Source organism: Euleptes europaea, chromosome 15, assembly GCF_029931775.1.
Source record: "Euleptes europaea isolate rEulEur1 chromosome 15, rEulEur1.hap1, whole genome shotgun sequence".
In the NCBI taxonomy this organism is placed as follows: domain Eukaryota; kingdom Metazoa; phylum Chordata; class Lepidosauria; order Squamata; family Sphaerodactylidae; genus Euleptes; species Euleptes europaea.
The window spans coordinates 28,393,224-28,411,273 of record NC_079326.1 but is presented as its reverse complement, the minus strand read 5'-3'; the positions used below and the strand labels follow the sequence as shown (position 1 = coordinate 28,411,273).

The 18,050-nt window shown below is 43.7% G+C and overlaps 1 protein-coding gene across 3 annotated transcripts in view; it reads left to right on the top strand.

Annotated features, from left to right (window-relative positions):
* The window catches only part of CACNB4 (calcium voltage-gated channel auxiliary subunit beta 4), a 171,088-nt gene extending 153,624 nt beyond the window's left edge, over nucleotides 1-17,464 (top strand). For 2 of the 3 annotated variants that reach the window (XM_056861652.1, XM_056861653.1), the window contains 5 exons: nucleotides 1,227-1,336; nucleotides 3,540-3,691; nucleotides 9,726-9,821; nucleotides 12,853-13,038; nucleotides 16,758-17,464. In XM_056861652.1, the coding sequence (XP_056717630.1) occupies nucleotides 1,227-1,336; nucleotides 3,540-3,691; nucleotides 9,726-9,821; nucleotides 12,853-13,038; nucleotides 16,758-17,018 (805 nt within the window). In that variant the 3' untranslated portion in view covers nucleotides 17,019-17,464. Of the gene's footprint in view, nucleotides 1-1,226; nucleotides 1,337-3,539; nucleotides 3,692-9,725; nucleotides 9,822-12,852; nucleotides 13,039-14,346; nucleotides 14,413-16,757 lie in introns of all 3 variants that reach the window. The other variant, XR_008933806.1, reaches the window with a different exon arrangement.
* The last annotated feature ends 586 nt before the right edge of the window (nucleotides 17,465-18,050 follow it).

Here is an 18,050-nt window from a genome sequence, read left to right as displayed (position 1 = left end):
CGCGAGGAAACGCCCATGCATAAAAGGCCTGTAATGCAGCAGATTGTTGCAGGATGTTGTCTAAATTCTTCATCAAAAGTGAGTGAAAAAATTGTGTCTATTCCAGACCGAATAGCTCATGTGGAAGCAACACGGATATCACTCCCAAGGCTATCATCTCAGTTATTTGCTGACAGGATGTTGAATAAGAAGGCACTTCTCCCCTGTTTTGTATTACTTTTGTATAGTGAGAGATTGAATTTGAACTCTTACTTGGATAAATGAGAATTTCTGCTCCTTGACTTGCACATGTAGGTAAAGCACTCGACATAATTGCTGCTATGATGTCAACATACTTAACAAAAATTCAACATATTGTATTCCTTTATTTCCATGGAAGAATGTGTTGCCAGGCATGTGATAGGCACATATATACCTAGCAGTTTTAAAAGTAGGTTGTTTTGATTACTGATATTGTGATTCTCTGTTTTCTTTTTCTTTAAAGGTTTCATAGAATCATAGAGTTGGAAGGGACCACCAGGGTCATCTAGTCCAACCCCTGCACACTGCAGGAAATTCACAACTACCTCCCCCGCACCCCCAGTGACCCTTACTCCATGCCCAGAAGATGGCCAAGATGCCTTCCCTCTCATCATCTGCCTCTGCTTAAAAACCTCCAGGGAAGGAGCACTTACCACCTCCCAAGGAAGCCTGTTCCACTGAGGAACCGCTCTGTTAGAAAATTATTTCTAATGTCTAGACATAAACTCTTTTGATTTAATTTCAACCTTTTGGTTCTGGTCCGACCTTCTGGGGCAACAGAAAACAGCTCAGCACCATCATCTATATGACAGCCCTTCAAGTACTTGAAGATGGTTATCATATCCCCTCTCAGTCTTTTCTTCTTCAGGCTAAACATACCCAGCTCCTTCAACTATTCCTCATAGGACTTGGTCTCCAGACCCCTCACCATCTTTGTTGCCCTCCTCTGGACACGTTCCAGCTTGTCTACATCCGTTTTAAATTGCAGAGCCCAAAACTGCACACACTGTTTCCTGTTATAGAAGCCAGTTACTGTTACTCACAATGTATGTTTACTTCAGTAATTGCTTTAACTTGTTGATATACAGCTGAAAACATTATTTGATGGATATACATCCTTTGAATGCAGAATGTTGCAAATACCTTAGTGTTTTGTGCAAAAACATTGATGAGTTCTTTGTTCTGTCCTGTGTTTTTCTTTGTAGGATATCAATAACTAGAGTGACAGCTGACATTTCTCTTGCAAAGAGGTCTGTTCTTAATAATCCAAGCAAGAGAGCAATAATTGAACGGTCAAACACCAGGTCCAGTTTAGGTAAGATGTCTAGCACATGATTCACAGGTGAATATGCCACAATTCAGATGATATCCTTGCCCCAAGATCAAAACCTTTCTGTACTTTTGCTTCCCCCTTCACATCTCTCTTACAAGTAGATCTGCCTGTATTTCATCTTGTTTTGTATCTTTCTTGTTCTCCAATGAAATAACTCCTCAGTGTGAATCCTGTGAGGACCCTCTGCAAGATACTGTACTGTGCAAATTTGTGTTTTTATTGAAATACACAAGCTTGTTTCAGATGAATCCCTGCATTCCTGTTCATGCAGTTTTGGTTGCCCAAGATCGGGAATAGGGTGGCGGGAAACAATGGGAAAGGAGGGCTGCATGGAAGCTCTTTCCTGGAAGCGCTTAGCAGAGTTGGATCATTGAACAGGGCAGGCTGAGGGCCAATTCACACACAATAAAGTCCTTGTGTCCGTCCCCCCCATGGCAGGATGACACACATGGTCTGGCAATTCTATTCTTGGAACTTCATTACCAGGCATGTACGAACCCAATTAGGATCAGTACTGCAATGCGTTGGGAGAAGGGACTTACCGTATATACTCGGGTATAAGCCGACCCGAGTATAAGCCGAGGTGCCTAATTTCACCCCAAAAATGGGGAAAAAGTAGGCACCCATGTATAAGCCGAGGGGGAAATGCACCCCCTCCCCCCCACAGGCTTACCTGACTGGGCTCCAGGCGCACAGGTGGCAGTGGCGCGCAGGAGGCCCCACAGGCCGCTGCTGGCCCGCAGGGAAGGTGTGTGGGCAGGCGGCGGCAGCTGCCCCCTCCCTGCGCGCAGGAGGCCCCGCAGGGTCAGCTGGCAAGCGGGAGGACCGGCCCGGGTGAGGTGGGGGTGAGGTGGGGGGGAAGAAACCGCTGCTGCCCAGCAGAAGGCGGGGTGGGGTGGGGTGCGGAGTGAAGAAACCGCCGCCGCCGCGCAAAAGGCGCGATCGCGCAAAAGGCACAATTTGGCGCGATCGCGCAAAAGGCGCGATCGGGTGGGGTGGGGGGGAGAAGGAGGGACAGCCCGCCCATCAGCTGGTCGGTGGGAGCACGCTAGGAGAGGGCCCGGCAGGCGAATTACCGTATTGACCCGAGTATAAGCCAAGGTGAGTTTTTAAAGCCAAAAATCATGGCTAAAAAACTTGGCTTATACTCGAGTATATATGGTAAGCCTTCCTCCTTGTACCATTTTCTGAACTTGAAACCGCCATGGGGAGCCACTGTTTGATTGTATTAGATTTATTATGGTTGTTCTGCAGGATATGAGCCACCCCAAGCCTGACCTCGGTGGGGGAAGAGCAGGATATAAATCTAATAAATAAACAAACAAATAAATAAAAATAGAGGAAACTGGCATGTAGCCATAAGTATGTGTAAGTTTCCCCAATGGAGCAAACAGCAACTCCCTGTGGATATTTCAGGTTGGGAAAATGGTGCACTGGGAGGCTCGAGCCTCTCTCCTTACGTACTGTGCCCCCCCATACACCTGGGAAGTTCTGAGCACAGAAATCCAGGTGCACATCTGATCAGCAGGATACAAGATAGTGTTGTGGGGGACAGGAGGACTTCATCAAACATGAATTGGCCCTCAGGCCTGATCCTCCACCAGAAGAAGAAGAAGAGTTGGTTTTTATAGGCCAATTTTCTCTACCTTTTAAGGAGAATCAAACCGGCTTACAATCTCCTTCTCTTCCTCTCCCCACAACAGACACCTTGTAAGGTAGGTGAGGATGAGAGAGCCCGAAGAGAGCTATGACTAGCCCAAGGTCACCCAGCTGGATTCATGTGTAGGAGTGGGGAAACCAACCTGATTCACCAGATTAGAATACACCACTCCTGTGTAGGAGTGGGGAATCAAACCCGGTTCTCCATATTAGAGTCCACTGCTCTTAACCACTACACCACACTAGCTCTTAACCACTACACAACCCAGCCTATGGGCCCTCCTTGTCTGTCCTTCCTGTGATACAAATTTCCTTTGATTGTGTCATTGTGGTCAAGTCTCTAGTATTAGCATACAGCACTTTATATTTGCTTTAGGTATATAGTGTACAATAATTACAAGAATGGGAAGTTGTAAGACAAAGGGGAAATTTATGATGCATTTGTGGAAGGTTTGTTATATGTCAATGTAATTATTTTTACTTTCTTTGAGATAGCAATTATGATGTGATTGTTTTCATTTTGCAGCGGAAGTGCAGAGTGAGATAGAACGAATTTTTGAATTGGCACGGTCCTTACAACTGGTTGTTCTAGATGCAGATACAATCAATCACCCAGCACAACTTATAAAGACATCCTTAGCTCCGATTATTGTTCATGTTAAAGTGTCATCTCCAAAGGTAATATTCCTCTGTGTGAGACATTTATAATTAGCGTTTAAAATATTGCATCTTTCATGCTGAACTTGTTTTCCTCTCAAAAGAGCAAATTCTCATTTTAATGCCAATTTCTGTTAGAATGAACAATTCCCCTTTTAAATTAAAACTATGTTGTGTCATGAGAATATTGCTGATCATATGCAGAAAAGGGTATCTTAGGACTCTCCCTTCTACTCTGCTTGAACTTGAGCAACTACAGCACAGCTGGACCATTTATGCACGGGAGGTTATGCCTTGGATTTGCCACTCTCTAGATGCACATTTTTCCCATCCAAATTCTCAGAACTCAAAAATAAGCCCCCATGCAGAGTTTTGAGAATTTCGATGGGAATTCTAGAGAGCAGCAAACCCAAGGCAAAACTTCCCATGCATAAATGGCCCTATAGTTATCAATATGTGAGAAAGACCTGTCCAGTTCCAGAAGAAGTATAAACTTCATGTCAGTTTTGACTAATGAGAACTATCTGTGTGTCATGCCTTGTCTTTGTTGCTTGGTAATTCTCAGGGAGCCCCTTCTGTTTCCTTTGGCCTTTTCCCTTTTTGATCCACAAGAAGACTCATGGGAGATAGAAGGTCCCATTCCTTCCCCCCAGTTCTTCCTCTGGTTCTGGTTCTGCTTTCCATCCTTCCTCCTCTCCAACATTCACTTTCCTTCCTTCCCCCTCACCCAGTCACTTTTGCACCTCACCTAATTGGTCTTCCCTCCCCTTTCCTGCCCGCCCACTCATCTCTTCAGTCCCACTAATGCAGCAAGGGCAGAGGCAAGAAAAATGCAGCAGAGGGGGATATGAGCCAGCGCTGATTCAGGTTTCTTTTCCTTGCCTGCTCCAGATGGCCACTGCCACCATGCTTTCATGCATCATTTTGGGTCGCTTGCTACAGCTGCCCAGCTTTTACCTGGATGGCCCAGCTAGCCTGATCTCGTCAGATCTCAGAAGCTAAGCAGGGTCAGCCCTGGTTAGTATTTGGATGGGAGACCACCAAGGAATACCAGGGTTGCTGTGCAGAGGAAGGCACTGGCAAACCACCTCTGTTCGTCTCTTGCCATGAAAACCGCAAAAGGGGTCGCCATAAGTTGGCTGCGACTTGACGGCACTTTACACACACACACACACACACACACACACAGCTGCCCAAAGTCTGTGGATTGTTATTCAATGTCTCTTGCATGTGCAGATGTTGCTCTTACCGTTCGGGGTTTTCTTGTATCCCCTGTGCTGGTTTTTTACCTACCAACCTCGGGATTCTGCTGGCTTTGCAAAACTGTAACCTGTAGCCATGGCTGGTTCTGTTGTGCAGACCATATTACCCACATGAGAGCAAATCTTTGAAAAAAAATATGGTAATTTTAACCAGGGGTTGCTTTTATTTACCTTACCCCTTTATATGTACAGGCAGTCTGTGATTCTGTGGTGCAAAACTATTGTGTCTGGAAATTTTGATGTGTTGGCACGTGATTGGTCAGTCGACCGTATTAATAAACTTGACTTGACTGTTGGATATAAGAACCGTCTTGGCTTTATCTTTCCCCCCTTAATTCTGCCTTTACAAGGATAACTGGTCCAAATGTTATGAACCACATAGGTGCCAACAGACAATATTTCTGGCTCCAAGCAGGAACAGTAATGTTTGTAAGCTGCTTAGCTTACAAACTTTTAGCTTACAAATTTTTAATGGCTGCTGCTAAAGAGATTATCCATGCATTTGAGACAATGCAAATAGTAAGCGACCAACAATCAATCTAAGCTCCAACTAGAATATGGTACAGAAGCAGCCTTGGTGGCCCTGACCGATGACCCATGCCTGCTCATTGATATGCAGTGCATCCCTGTTTGTTTTCCTCGACCTGTTGATGGTGTTCAGTACCAGTGACCATGGTATCCTTCTTGACCACCTGACCAGAATGGTCTTTGGAGGCACTATTTCTATAGGGGCACTTTCTTTCTGGAGGGTAGGTTGCAGAATACAGTGGTGTGGGATTTTGTTCTGTCCCTTGGCCTATGGAGTGCCTCAGGTGAGTAATCAAATAAATAAAAACCAGTATGCCACCACCCAAAACTGTTGCCCTGTGTGAGCATTATTTTGCCACCCCTCTGCAGGTTCTGCTTCTCCTCAGCTGCATCCCTCCCATGGTTTCCTGGTTGTCCTTTATTGGAGGAGATGTGTTCCATGCCAGGGGGGAAGTGCCTGATGATATGCAGGCATATGATAATTCACAGCGCTTTATATCAAATGAGTATGTAGACCAACTCTTGGCGTTTTTCTAGTCTGGCAGTTAAGGGCTTTTGGCATGAACTTGTTCCAGAGTCTCGGTTCATATTCATTTTAAGCTGTCCCCATTGATACTGATGATTTGATGCAAATCTGCAAAATCACTTAACCTGAACTTTATAATTCTGTACAATAATTTGGCTGATATGGACCCCACAGCATTCTTAAACACATTCCACTTGCATGGTGGCAAGCTCCATAGATATAAATCATCCTTAACAGATGTTTGTTTGGGTCTGATCTTGGGAATGGGCACGTTCCTTTCCCTAGCCAATTTTATACTGTGTTGCAGAACTATCCAAGTGCTGGTTTAATTCAAGGGTTGGAACTAGGTGGCTTTTTCTGTGTTGAAAAAGGGAAGAGGAGGTCCCCTTTGGCCACCAACAGACAAGGCTGTGCTGGGGGGATCATGGGATGTACCCCAACAAAAGCTGTGTGGGGTTGGGGCTGGAGGGGAATTGTGTGAGATAGCAGTGAAAAAATTGGCTTGATCCAGCCCATGAAAGTTTTCATAAAGATTAGCGGCTGTTCCCTGACTTCCAAATTAGCATGCTGTTTCCAAGACAGCAAGATACTTGATTAAAATTCTAGTCTTGCAAAATACTACACTTAGCAGTGAATAACTATTATGCTATTCATAAATCCCTAATTAATAATTGAGAACAAAACATAGCCTAGGATTCAAGGAGAGGGCAGCTACTTCTTAGGTGTGGAACAGATTGAGTTATTGAAAAGGAAAATAGTTGCATTTTCAAACAGAACCTGTCTTCTTAGAAGCATTTAATCTATTAATACCCACTTTGCTATCCAGTTGTTATCAAACATTCCAGTGGTGTTAATCATTGTGCCAAGTAACCTTTTTCTGTTGAAACAAAAGGAATTGTACTCAAGGTGGAAGACTGGCAAGTCTTTGCAGTAGCCAGGGATCCTTTTTTCCCATTGTGTCAGCCCAAAGGTCCCAGAATAAAACTCTTTATACTATAATTTTCTTCCATTGTTTGTTGAGAAGCACTGCAGAACTCCTAGTTCTGCCCACCTTTAATTTCTAATTATATACATTCGGTAAGAAACATAATGAAGCAATTAAGATCCATAAGTGATTAAATAATGCCCTTTACCCCAAATATGCTTTGAAGCTAATGAAGTTTATTTGTAACATTTGTATTGTACAGCCTGCTGTAGCTTTGTAGACACATATCCTGGCCACATCTGGTACATACAAAGCCTGGCCACACCTGAGGCAAGACTGAAGATGTTGTAAAAGCATAGGGAGCCATCCTAAGCTGCTCTACTCAGAAGGAAGTCCCATGTGATTCAGTAGGGCTTACTCCTAGAAAAGCGTCCTTGGGATTGCAGCCTTAGTCTTTTAATAATGGTAATAATAAGCAAATTGCCTGACTACTGATCTCTGAACCTTAAAATGAGGATAAATTACAATCAGGAACAATGTAGATTGTTGTGTGAGGGAGAGGACTAATACCAAATGCAGGTTTTTAATAGTAGAATTCTTGATACCAAAGGCCAATATCAATGTTACATACAGATAATGTTCACTGTACCACAGGGACCTTTTGGTATCAGCGAATCATCAGTGGGGAGGAGGTACTTCACCAATTCTCCTTTTCACTGTTGGCTGTTTCGCTGCTCCAGATTGCCCCCCTCCCCTTGGGCAAAACACATTTGGGACATCATGGGAAGAAATGCCACCTGGCAATTTGAAACAGAAAAATGGTAGGCAAAGAAAGGATTAGACACCATGTTTCCTGTCACTTCTCTGAACCCAGCTCTCCCCGCAAGCATCTTTTGGGGTTTTTAAAAAGGGCTGTAGAGATATTAAATGCACCTGAATGTAAAGTGTTAGATCTCAATTGGATTTCCACAGGCACAAGGAGAGGGGCTGATATTCAGTGATTCCCCTTCCTGTGGCAACTCAAAGTTCCCGTGAAATGGAGCTCCTGGGGGCCAGGGACCCCCAGTTATAGCTTGGGGGGGGGGGAATCAGAGGTCTCCCACATGGGAAACCTCTACACTCAAACTACACTTTGTCTTGGATGCCATGCAGATTTCCTCAGGTGCAAGGGGGGAGAGTACATTACTTGGGCCAAATTCTCTGCCGATTTATACATGCTGGCAAAGAGGAAGCAACATGCTGAAGTTGTGCCAAATGTCACCCATCATTTAACAGGTACCAGAAACTCTGTGCCAGTTCTGGAGAACCCATATCATGATCTGGCTTGGGTTGTAAATCAGATAGCTGATCAGATAAAGTGCTGAGGAGAAAGCATAATTTGAGCCAGAGGAAACTTCTAGTTGGGCCAAGAAGAACCTTGAGAGATGCAGGTGGAAACAAAAGGGGTGATAGTGAGAAAAGCAAGGATGGCGGCTTGGTATGAATATACAGAAATCATGAGAAGGCTGAACACTAACACTCAAGCCAACCAAGATGGAGTATTTTTGCTGTCACTATGAGTTTTATGCTCCAAGTCATCACAGTTAAGCCTTTTCATCCTGGACCCCTACCTCTTCTTACATCTCACCATATGTATTTTTACCCCCTTCAGTGAATGTTCTGCCATGTCCTAGAATAGCTTCCTTCTCTGTCCTCTCTTCTCTTTCACTTTTCAAAAGCTACTCCTTACACTGTCATATTGCCACTATTGTTTGTTTGTTTGTTTGTTTATTTGCTTCATTTGTTTATGTGGGGCATTTCTTATCCTGCTTTTCTTCCCTAAGGCCACCCATAGCAGCTACCCCCTGGGGGAGGTAGGCAGACCAGCCTGTACTTGCCCGGTCAGCTCTAGAGTTGTCACAAAGATGGTTGCCAGGAAACTTCCATTTTGTCTCTGGCTGCATAGCAGTGCCCTCTGCTCCTTGTGGGTTCACTCCAGTCCTGTACACCTCGCAGGGTGTAGGCAGGTAGCCTAGGGCATCCTGGTGGGGTAACCGGCTGGGCTGCAATCCACTGGGGCTGTCCAGCAATGCTGCAGGCTCTGAGCCGCAGATCAAGAGTCCTTTGGCTCGTTCTAGAATGCTCATGCCTCTTGACCACACTTGGTACTGAACCTGATGGAACCAAGTAGGACCTTTTGCCTACCTGTCCTCCTCCTTCATCACGTCTTCTCTTCCTTCTCACGCTGTCTGCCCCTGAATGCTCAGAGACTAGGTCAGATGGGCAGTACTTTATTTCGGTGTACTATGTAGCAGTAAATGTGGGCACGGTTCCATCCATCCAGGTTTCTGCTATTGCAGAGATGTTTGTTCTTCATCCATATGAGAACTATCAGACACTGTTGCTGAATTGATTGTCCTAACCTCTCATGAGTACAGATTCAGCTGTAAAATTAGGAACTGATACTAATTGGGACATACACTGGATAGATACCTGTAGCTGGTGCACAAATAAGCCACCCAGACCATGATAGGAAGCCACCCACTCAGCGATGCTCAAGAACTGATATTGGGTTGATATGTGAAGCATAGGTATGCCTTGGATATTTACTTGATGGCAGTCGTCAGATCCTGTGAATCCGTTCTGATAACAATCCTCCATTATATGGAACCTTGCTGTTGCAGAAGAGGCATGTTCTTTTGGATTAAAGAGTCCTTACACCGGAGGAAGCTTCCACTGTTAGCAGAATGGATTCATCAGATCTAACTCCTTGTGTTGGGTTGCTGTGCAGTCTAGAAGTGACTTTGCCATTGTGGTCCTGTTATCCTCTTTTAGGTATTGCAGCGACTGATCAAATCAAGAGGAAAGTCACAAAGCAAACACTTAAATGTTCAGCTGGTTGCAGCGGATAAACTTGCACAGTGTCCCCCGGTAAGTACTGAGATGAGAGATATTTTTTTTATTTTGTGCATTAGCTGGAGTATTGAGGATTTGGGAATGGGCCGTAGTTTTCCTATTCTCCGGCCCTCTCAATGTTATGCTAACAAAGTTACTGGAGAGCTAGGGCCTGAGAAAGCATAACAGTTGCAAAGCAGGTTTCTTGTTCAGCTGTTTCAGACTTATTACATGGAACAAAAAGGCTTTTAAATGTTTTTGGCAGGAACAGCACCCAAACCGTACCTATCTTCAAAATACCCTGCCCAACCATCAGACCTCCTACCCCTTCCCCCATCAAAATTCAGTTGCCCTCAACTCTGTCAGTTGGCCAGTGGCCAAACTGTCACACTCCTTTCAGCCCCCTCCCAACATTCCTGTCCACTGTTTGAAAATGATTGGCTGAGGCTCCTGGAGGGTGGAACTTTAAATTGTCCTTCACAACAATAACTGAGGTAGAAGGACCAATGGTCTGAGGATATAAGGCAGTGGTCTTCAACTTTCTAGACCCGGGACACACTGAGTTGCAGGTCATGTGACATCAGCGTCACATGGCAGGAAGAGGGAGAGCCAGAGTTGTAACCTAACTGGTTCAAGGGAGACGACTGTGGGCAGCAGACCTAGAGACCTGATAACTGGAAACACAAGCTGAACACTGGGAAGTGCACCACAGTGAGGAATAAGCCTCATCACCACTGAATGACTTCATCTTACCTTGCTGCTCCCCTCAGCATATGTATAGAAGCCAGAGTCATGGCACCTCGTGTCTCTATGCATGGGCGCTAAGAGCAAAAAAGAAGATTCCTCTAGAAGAGTTTGCGACCCAACAATTGGAGCTTCACAACCCACCCAAGGGCCACAATAAACAGGATAAAGACCACTGGTATAAGGCAGCTTCATGTTTTTCATATGATGTAACTGTTCTATAATGCTTCTGCCCACCACCGAGATACAAATAGTATTCAGTCAAACATAGTGCGTGCCAAAAGATGAGTAGTAGGTCTCATGAAGAGAAACATTCATTTTTCAAGGCAACGGTATGCTTGAGTACCTCTAGGGTTACAATAGCAGCAAAGTCTAGTGTTTCTTTCTCATCCCACTTTCTCGTCCCACTAGCAATTAGGGATGGGTGTCATCAAGATGACAGTGAGCTCTATATTTCTTTATCTAAGCCAACAAAGGCTGTGATCTCCATCCTGACCCAGTGGCTGAGGATGAACAAGCTGAATCTGAATCCCGATAAGATGGAGTTGATGTTGACTGGGAAGAGTGAGATCCCTGGAAGGTATTGTGCTTCCTATATGTGATGGAGTACAATTGCCCTTGGTTGACTCAGAAGAATTTGGGAGTTTTGTTCTCTTCTTACAGAAGCTGGTGAATTTATCATAAAGAAGTGTTTATTCCCATCCTCATTTGGTTTTGAAAATGTCCCCCCTCCAAAGTTTTTACTCAACTGACATAGTCACCTGGATCCATGCCACAGTAACCTTGAGACTGGATGACAGCAATGAGCTCTATTTGGGACTGCTGCTGAAGACTATTCAGAAAATTCAGCTAAGACAAATAAGTGGGTTCTAGATAAAATCAAACCTAAACTCTCCCTAGATGCTAAAATGACTACACTGAGGCTGTCATACTTTGATCACATTGTGAAAAGACAAGAGTCACTGGTAAAGACAATAATGCTAGGAAAAACTGAAAGCAGCAGGAAAAGAGGAAGAGCCAACATGAGATAGGATTGACTCTATAAAGGAAGCTACAGTCCTCAGTTTGCAAACCTGAGCAAGGCTGTTAATGATAGGACATTCTGGAGGTCATTAATTCATAGGGTTGCCCTAACTAGGAAGTGATTTGACAGCAGTTAACACGTACACAAAGAGGGTGCACATGTTACACATATTTTGAGAGCTCTGTACTGCCAGTTGGTTTCCAGCTTAGCGGCTAGTTATCATCTTTAAAGCCCTTCATGGGCTCGAACACTGATATCAGCAGGACTACCTTTCCCCAGTATATTCCATTAGGGAAGTTCTGTTCTACAAACCAGGCACTGTTGGTGGTTCCATCATGTAGTGGCTGCCTGGCCCAGAGCATTTTCAGCATAGCTCCTGCTTCATGGAATGAACTGCCACAGGTAGTTAGGAAGGCTCTCACTCTGTTAACCTTTCAATAATTATGCAAAGTTGAATTGCTTAGGTACATTGTCTTTTAAAGGTATGGGTGGCCAATGGCTGATTTTTTAGTACTGGGTAGATGGGAGACCACCAAGGAATACCAGGGTTGATATGCAGAGGAAGGCACTGGCAAACCACCTCTGTTAGTGTCATAGGCCCTGCCTTGGGAGCTGAGGACTCGGAGGACTCTGAAGCTGAAGTGGAGGAACAGGTTGCCTCTGGGCCCTCAGTACCTCAGTACCATTGTACCTCAGTACCATTGCAGTCAGTAGCACAGGAGCCTGAAACAACTCAGCAGGAACCACAGCTAGGCAGAGAGATGGAACAAGGGCAGACAGAAGCTACTCTTCCCCCAACCCCTGCAGTGGAAGCTGAGAATGGCAGCCCTCCAAGCTCACCTGAACCTGATAGGCGTATCAGGACTCGGCAGCGTGTGGTTCTGCAAGGTAGAAGGAGAAGTGCTCGCTTGGAGAGGCTAAGCAGACAGAGAACTGGTGCTGAGTCGTTTCAGGATGAAGCCTAGCTTGGAAGTGCACTGACTGATAAAGGCAGTAAAGGCGTGCTTTCACTTTGCGGAAGCAACCGTGCAGTTTCTCTGTGTCCCGCTACCGATGATTGATCTCTCCGGCCGTTGACTCCTGCCTGCTTTGATGACGCCTCCGACTTCTGACCTCAGTAGACAGCATAATGGTCTGGTAGTTTTATAAGCAAACCGATAGGAAGATCTCTGAAGCTGTGAAAAGGCGGTGATGGATCCAAGCAGTAGGTCAGGAGAAATAATTAAAAGTTGACCCTTCATTCTGTTGCCTTACCTTTTTCAAATCTGATGCTCTGACATAACTTTCTCTTTGGAACAGGAAATGTTCGACGTCATTCTGGATGAAAATCAGCTTGAAGATGCTTGTGAACACTTGGCAGAATACCTTGAGGCCTATTGGCGTGCCACACACACTACCAGCAGTACACCCATGACACCTTTGCTTGGAAGAAACCTCGGCTCCACCGCACTGTCCCCTTACCCTACTGCAATCTCTGGACTACAGGTAGGGGCCCATGCTTTAGTCGCCAGGACAGGTCAGCTGCACAGTCAGATCATAGCATATGCTGAGATCCAGCGGCTCTGGCACACACACCTGGTGGATCCAGGGAATGCACAGATATCTGCATGCACAGGAACTGCTCTCTATTGCTTACACTGATTAACCACTGTTTTGGGCTTGTTCATATAAGCATGTGCAATTTAGTCTCGGTACTTGATAATAACTCTCTGCAGAATGGATGAACTGACTTCACTGAAAAGTATAGTGTTCTCTCTGGTGATTCATCATTGGCTTATTCACACTTTTACAGTACAGTTGCCAACAAGCTAGTACACAGTAAACCATTGCGTAAATGAACTATGGACTCACATGCTCCTTCTCCTTGTAGCTGCTGATTTCCTTCCACACTTCTTGCTTTGCAGCCACAGTTTGTTGTTATGTTGGAACTAGGAAAACTATGGTTTTGGCTTCATATCTGTAATTTCCAGTTCCAATTATGGTTTGTTCAAACCATAACTTGCTTGGACAAAATGACAAACTATCAGGCACCACCAGCCAGGACCACAGAAGGGTACTGTAGTATGTGAAGGGAATCATGGAAGTCCAGAGCTTGCTCAAGTAACCAATAAATAAATAAATCCCAAGTTGCTTGCATGTAAAAATTGTTCTTCAAGTGGCCATCGTCGCATTATCACTAATGGAAATTGTGTTTTGTGCAGCGCTTTGATTTGTTAACTTCTAGAGCTAGTTTTTAGGTGGAATAATGCAACTCTCCACTGGGAATGCACAGTTGAAACTATGCCTCTGAGGAAAGAGGATGTTCAGACTTAAAAACTCTTTCCAAATGTTTCTGAACTGAAGCTCTGAACAGGCCCAAAGCCCAACAGTGTCATGAAAGAAACTATGATGAAAGGACCATGAGTGAGAACATGCATGTGTGAACCCAGCCCTTAACATAGTTTTACTTTAATGCAGATATCATAGCCATAATTTTATTGCAATAGTGCAGAGATTGAAAGGTGTGAGACAAAAATCACACCTTTATTTTAAGGTATGTTCTTAGAAGATAAATACATAGGAAATATATGCTGCTGTCAAATGTTAGAGTTAGGATTCCATAATCAATTGTATGTGTTTCACATGCCTACCAGCTTATACCAGTTTTAATGTCAAAAATTTCCCTTCAGTTTGCCTCACTTCTTCCCATAGGTAACACTTGGCAACATTCATTCATCTGTTTTGCTTTTATTTTTATGAGGATTATAATATTCTTTCTCATTATAAAAAAATTCTGATCATTTTTTTCCACAGGGATAGCTCAAAAACGGCTGGCCTTTGAAACTTCAAACGTGGCATGTAAATAGTCCTTAATGAGAAGTACGTGCTTTACTTAGTTTGGGGGAAAAAAATGTCTTTTCAGTACGAGTTTTGTATGTTCGTAAACACAAAACACAAAGAGTGCACAGAGACCAATTTCATTACAGAGTTCAGCACATTTGTGTGGCGCTTCATTTGTGTGCACTTTTTACTGTGTGTCAAGCAGAGAGCTAAGCAAATTAGTAATACAACTAAAAATTAAATTTGCTGACTGGATACATTGCAAGAGATTGGGGTTGTTGGTTCCCCCCCCCCTTTACTCAATACACTCATTCACCGCTGTTTCTTTTTCCCTTCACTGCATGTATACAGCAGCCTATATTTGAATTTCAAATTTATGTTTGATTCTGTTAGGCCAGCTATGCCGCATGGTATTATTTCTGCTTAGTGACTGGATGACTGTGCAAGTGGCTATTTGAGTTCTGTGGACACGTGCTTGTTTTGTGTGAAATTTTTCATTTTCCAGCTTTGTTTGTGTTGTCAAATCCTGTCTCTAGAAAACCCAAGAAACCCAAGAAAAATGTGGGCAGAGGAAATACATTTAAGACAACTCTATCTATACACAGACTCCCCCTCCCCGCTCACGTTTCCATTCACCACTAATCAGTTGTCACAAATGATGAATGTCAAGTCATGGCCAGGTTACAAAGGTTACTTTCTTACAGCATATTGTGAGAGCCCCCAAGGCACATGAACACGTGAAGCTGCCTTATACTGAATCAGACCCTTGGTTCATCTAAGTCAGTATTGTCTACTCAGACCGGCAGCGGCTCTCCAGGGTCTCAGGCAGAGAGGTCTTTCACATCACCTACTTGCCTGGTTCCTTTAACTGGAGATACTGGGGATTGAACCTGGGACCTTCTGCATATAAAGCAGATGCTCTACCACTGAGCCTTCCCCTAAAGGCAAGAGCCTGAGACTTGTTGCTGTGACCACCGATGCACTAGCTGTAATCTGCAATAGATAGGATAGGATAAGATAAAGATAAGGATAGAATAGGATAGACACTGTTAGTTTTGCATAGCAGGTTTGTGGCAACCATTGTAAACAGTGGGCTCTCTAGGGTTGCCAGGTCCAGGTTGGGAGAGTCCTGGATATTTAGGGATGGAACTAGAAGAGAATGGGGTTTGGGGAGGGACTTCAATAGGATATAATGCCATGGTGTCCACCATCCAAAGCAGCCCTTTTCTCCCGGGGAACTGATTTCTGTAGGTTGGAAATCACTTGTAATTCTGGAAACTCTCCGGGCCCTACCTAGCGGTTGGCAGCCCTAGAACTGTCACACTGTAGGAATTTTATCTTAACGTCTTCTGAGCAATTCAGAAGGTAAACTGCCACAGTTGGGACGAATGTATGATCCTTCGGTTCCGCTTCAGGCAATCCAGTATAAGGGGTTGTGTCTGGATCTGTCCATGTAGCAGAACGAGGTCTCAGAATGCTGATGTGGTAGAGCAGACTGGGCCACTTCAGGCAAGAAATCACTTATTTTGAACGCTCGCCATGCAACACAAAAACGAGATAAAAGAAAATGTTTCGAGCAGGGAGAAGGCTGGGCTGGAATCTTTTGAATTGGGGGGCTGCCCACTCTACCACCTCCGCATTCTTGTGCCTCTTTCTGATACATCCATAATCTGGGCCTACGTATCCTTCACATTTAAGAGCAATCCAAGTCAGTTAAACTGATAGGCTTCCCCACTGGAGGGTCATAGGAAATAAAAAGAGGCTAGAAAGATCTCAACAAAGATGCCTCGCCAACTTACATTTTTTAGTTTGATTCCATTGAAACCTGTTGAAACTTGCTTGCTCATTTTGTGGTTACATATATACCAACCATAACTTTAAACTCAGCCATAACTCCAAACTCCCCCCACTCCAAAATCATCCTGCCTATCGAATGCTCATAATCATTACATACCTTTCAAATATCCCCCTTTTTTAATGGTATGACTAATTTGACCTTATTATTTCAAATTGTCCTCCCTGTTTTTTGTTACTCTTGGAAAGTCCCTGACCAGCTGTTCCTAAATCTGACTACATTTTTCAGAATCTGCCCACAGTGTCTCTATGAGCTGCTACATGGTCACAGTGATTGCAAAAACAAAAGCAAAAAGGTACTTTGCTTTGCTTAGCTTAGCTGTTTTACCCACAGATCCACTGTGGAGAACAAAACAGGGAGAAACAGCACCAGCAATCTACACACGTAATAGGAGCCAGTTGTCTTTTAAATGAATCACAAAAGCACATGGACTCTCAAGGCCCTCAGAACAAGAGCACATCTAATTCAAAGGGCGTGAAGTGAAATCAATTTTATTTTTTCCTAATCCTTGAATCTTTGACGTTTTTAGAGCCAACGTATGAGGCACAGCAACCATTCCACCGAGAACTCTCCAATTGAACGCCGAAGTCTAATGACCTCTGATGAAAACTACCATAACGAAAGGGCTCGGAAGAGCAGGAACCGCTTGTCTTCCAGTTCCCAACACAGCCGAGATCATTACCCGCTTGTGGAAGAAGAATACTCAGACTCATACCAGGACTCGTACAAACCCCATAGAAACCGAGGCTCCCCTGGAGGATATAGCCATGATTCTCGACATAGGCTTTGAATACAAGAACCTGGGGGAAATTGGTACTCATTTGTTGAAAACTTACCATAACATATCTAGGCCAAACAAATCATCTTGATTTGGCAGGTGTGGCATGGTTTTACTATGCTTACAGGCTGGTGCCCTTTACTGCTATAAAAGGGGCAAAACATACAGATCTGTGCCCCTTGCGTTAGGAAGAAATTAGTTTGCCCAATCACTTAGGTGTGTTTTCTTTCTAGTGTAGTGGTTAATTTCAAAAGTCTATTTTCTCCTCATTAGAATATTATTAGACACATCAATTTGTAACTTAGGATACCTGTTGAGGCGCATATAAAATAATTTCCTGCATAGGAAATTCCAAATGACCAGTTCCAGTTGGAACCAATTTATAAACCAATTCCTGTTGGAATTTGGGTGAAATTGACTGGAAAGTCAACCTGAGCATGTTGCAGTCAGTTAAAAAAAAAAAAAGAACTAGAAAATTTAAACCATTATAAGCAAAAAAAAAACAAAACACCTATAATACTTGTTTACTGGAAGGTAAATTTATATCTATCTATATATATATGGTTAGAATAAACAATTTTAATGTATTTATTTCAGACTAACCAAATGTAAGCAGTCAATAGTGCCAAAAATGATGAATGAATGCCACAATTAGAACCCTTTCCAGTTTAAAATTATCAGTTTCTTTTTTCTCCCCACATATAGGTTGCAGCAAAACTGTGTTGTATTTGATGGTTATTACATTTACAATGATTATATGAAGGTATTCCAGCAATTGGGGGGGGGGGAAACAAGGGGTGAGGGCTGATATAACATTTTAAAGTATATAATAAGCAATTTGGACACACATTTTCTGCACAGAAAAGCGCCCATGTCTGTCTTCACCTTAGCAAGAAGATCCCAGAAGTTCCAGTTCAACTGGAGGTATGAGAGTTTAGGACTGAGGTTTTTGTTCATTGTTTGGCTTACTAATTTTAAGCACTAACTAACAAATCAAATTCTAGGCAAAAGGCTTGTAATTCATCTTAAAGTTGTGTTTTGTCA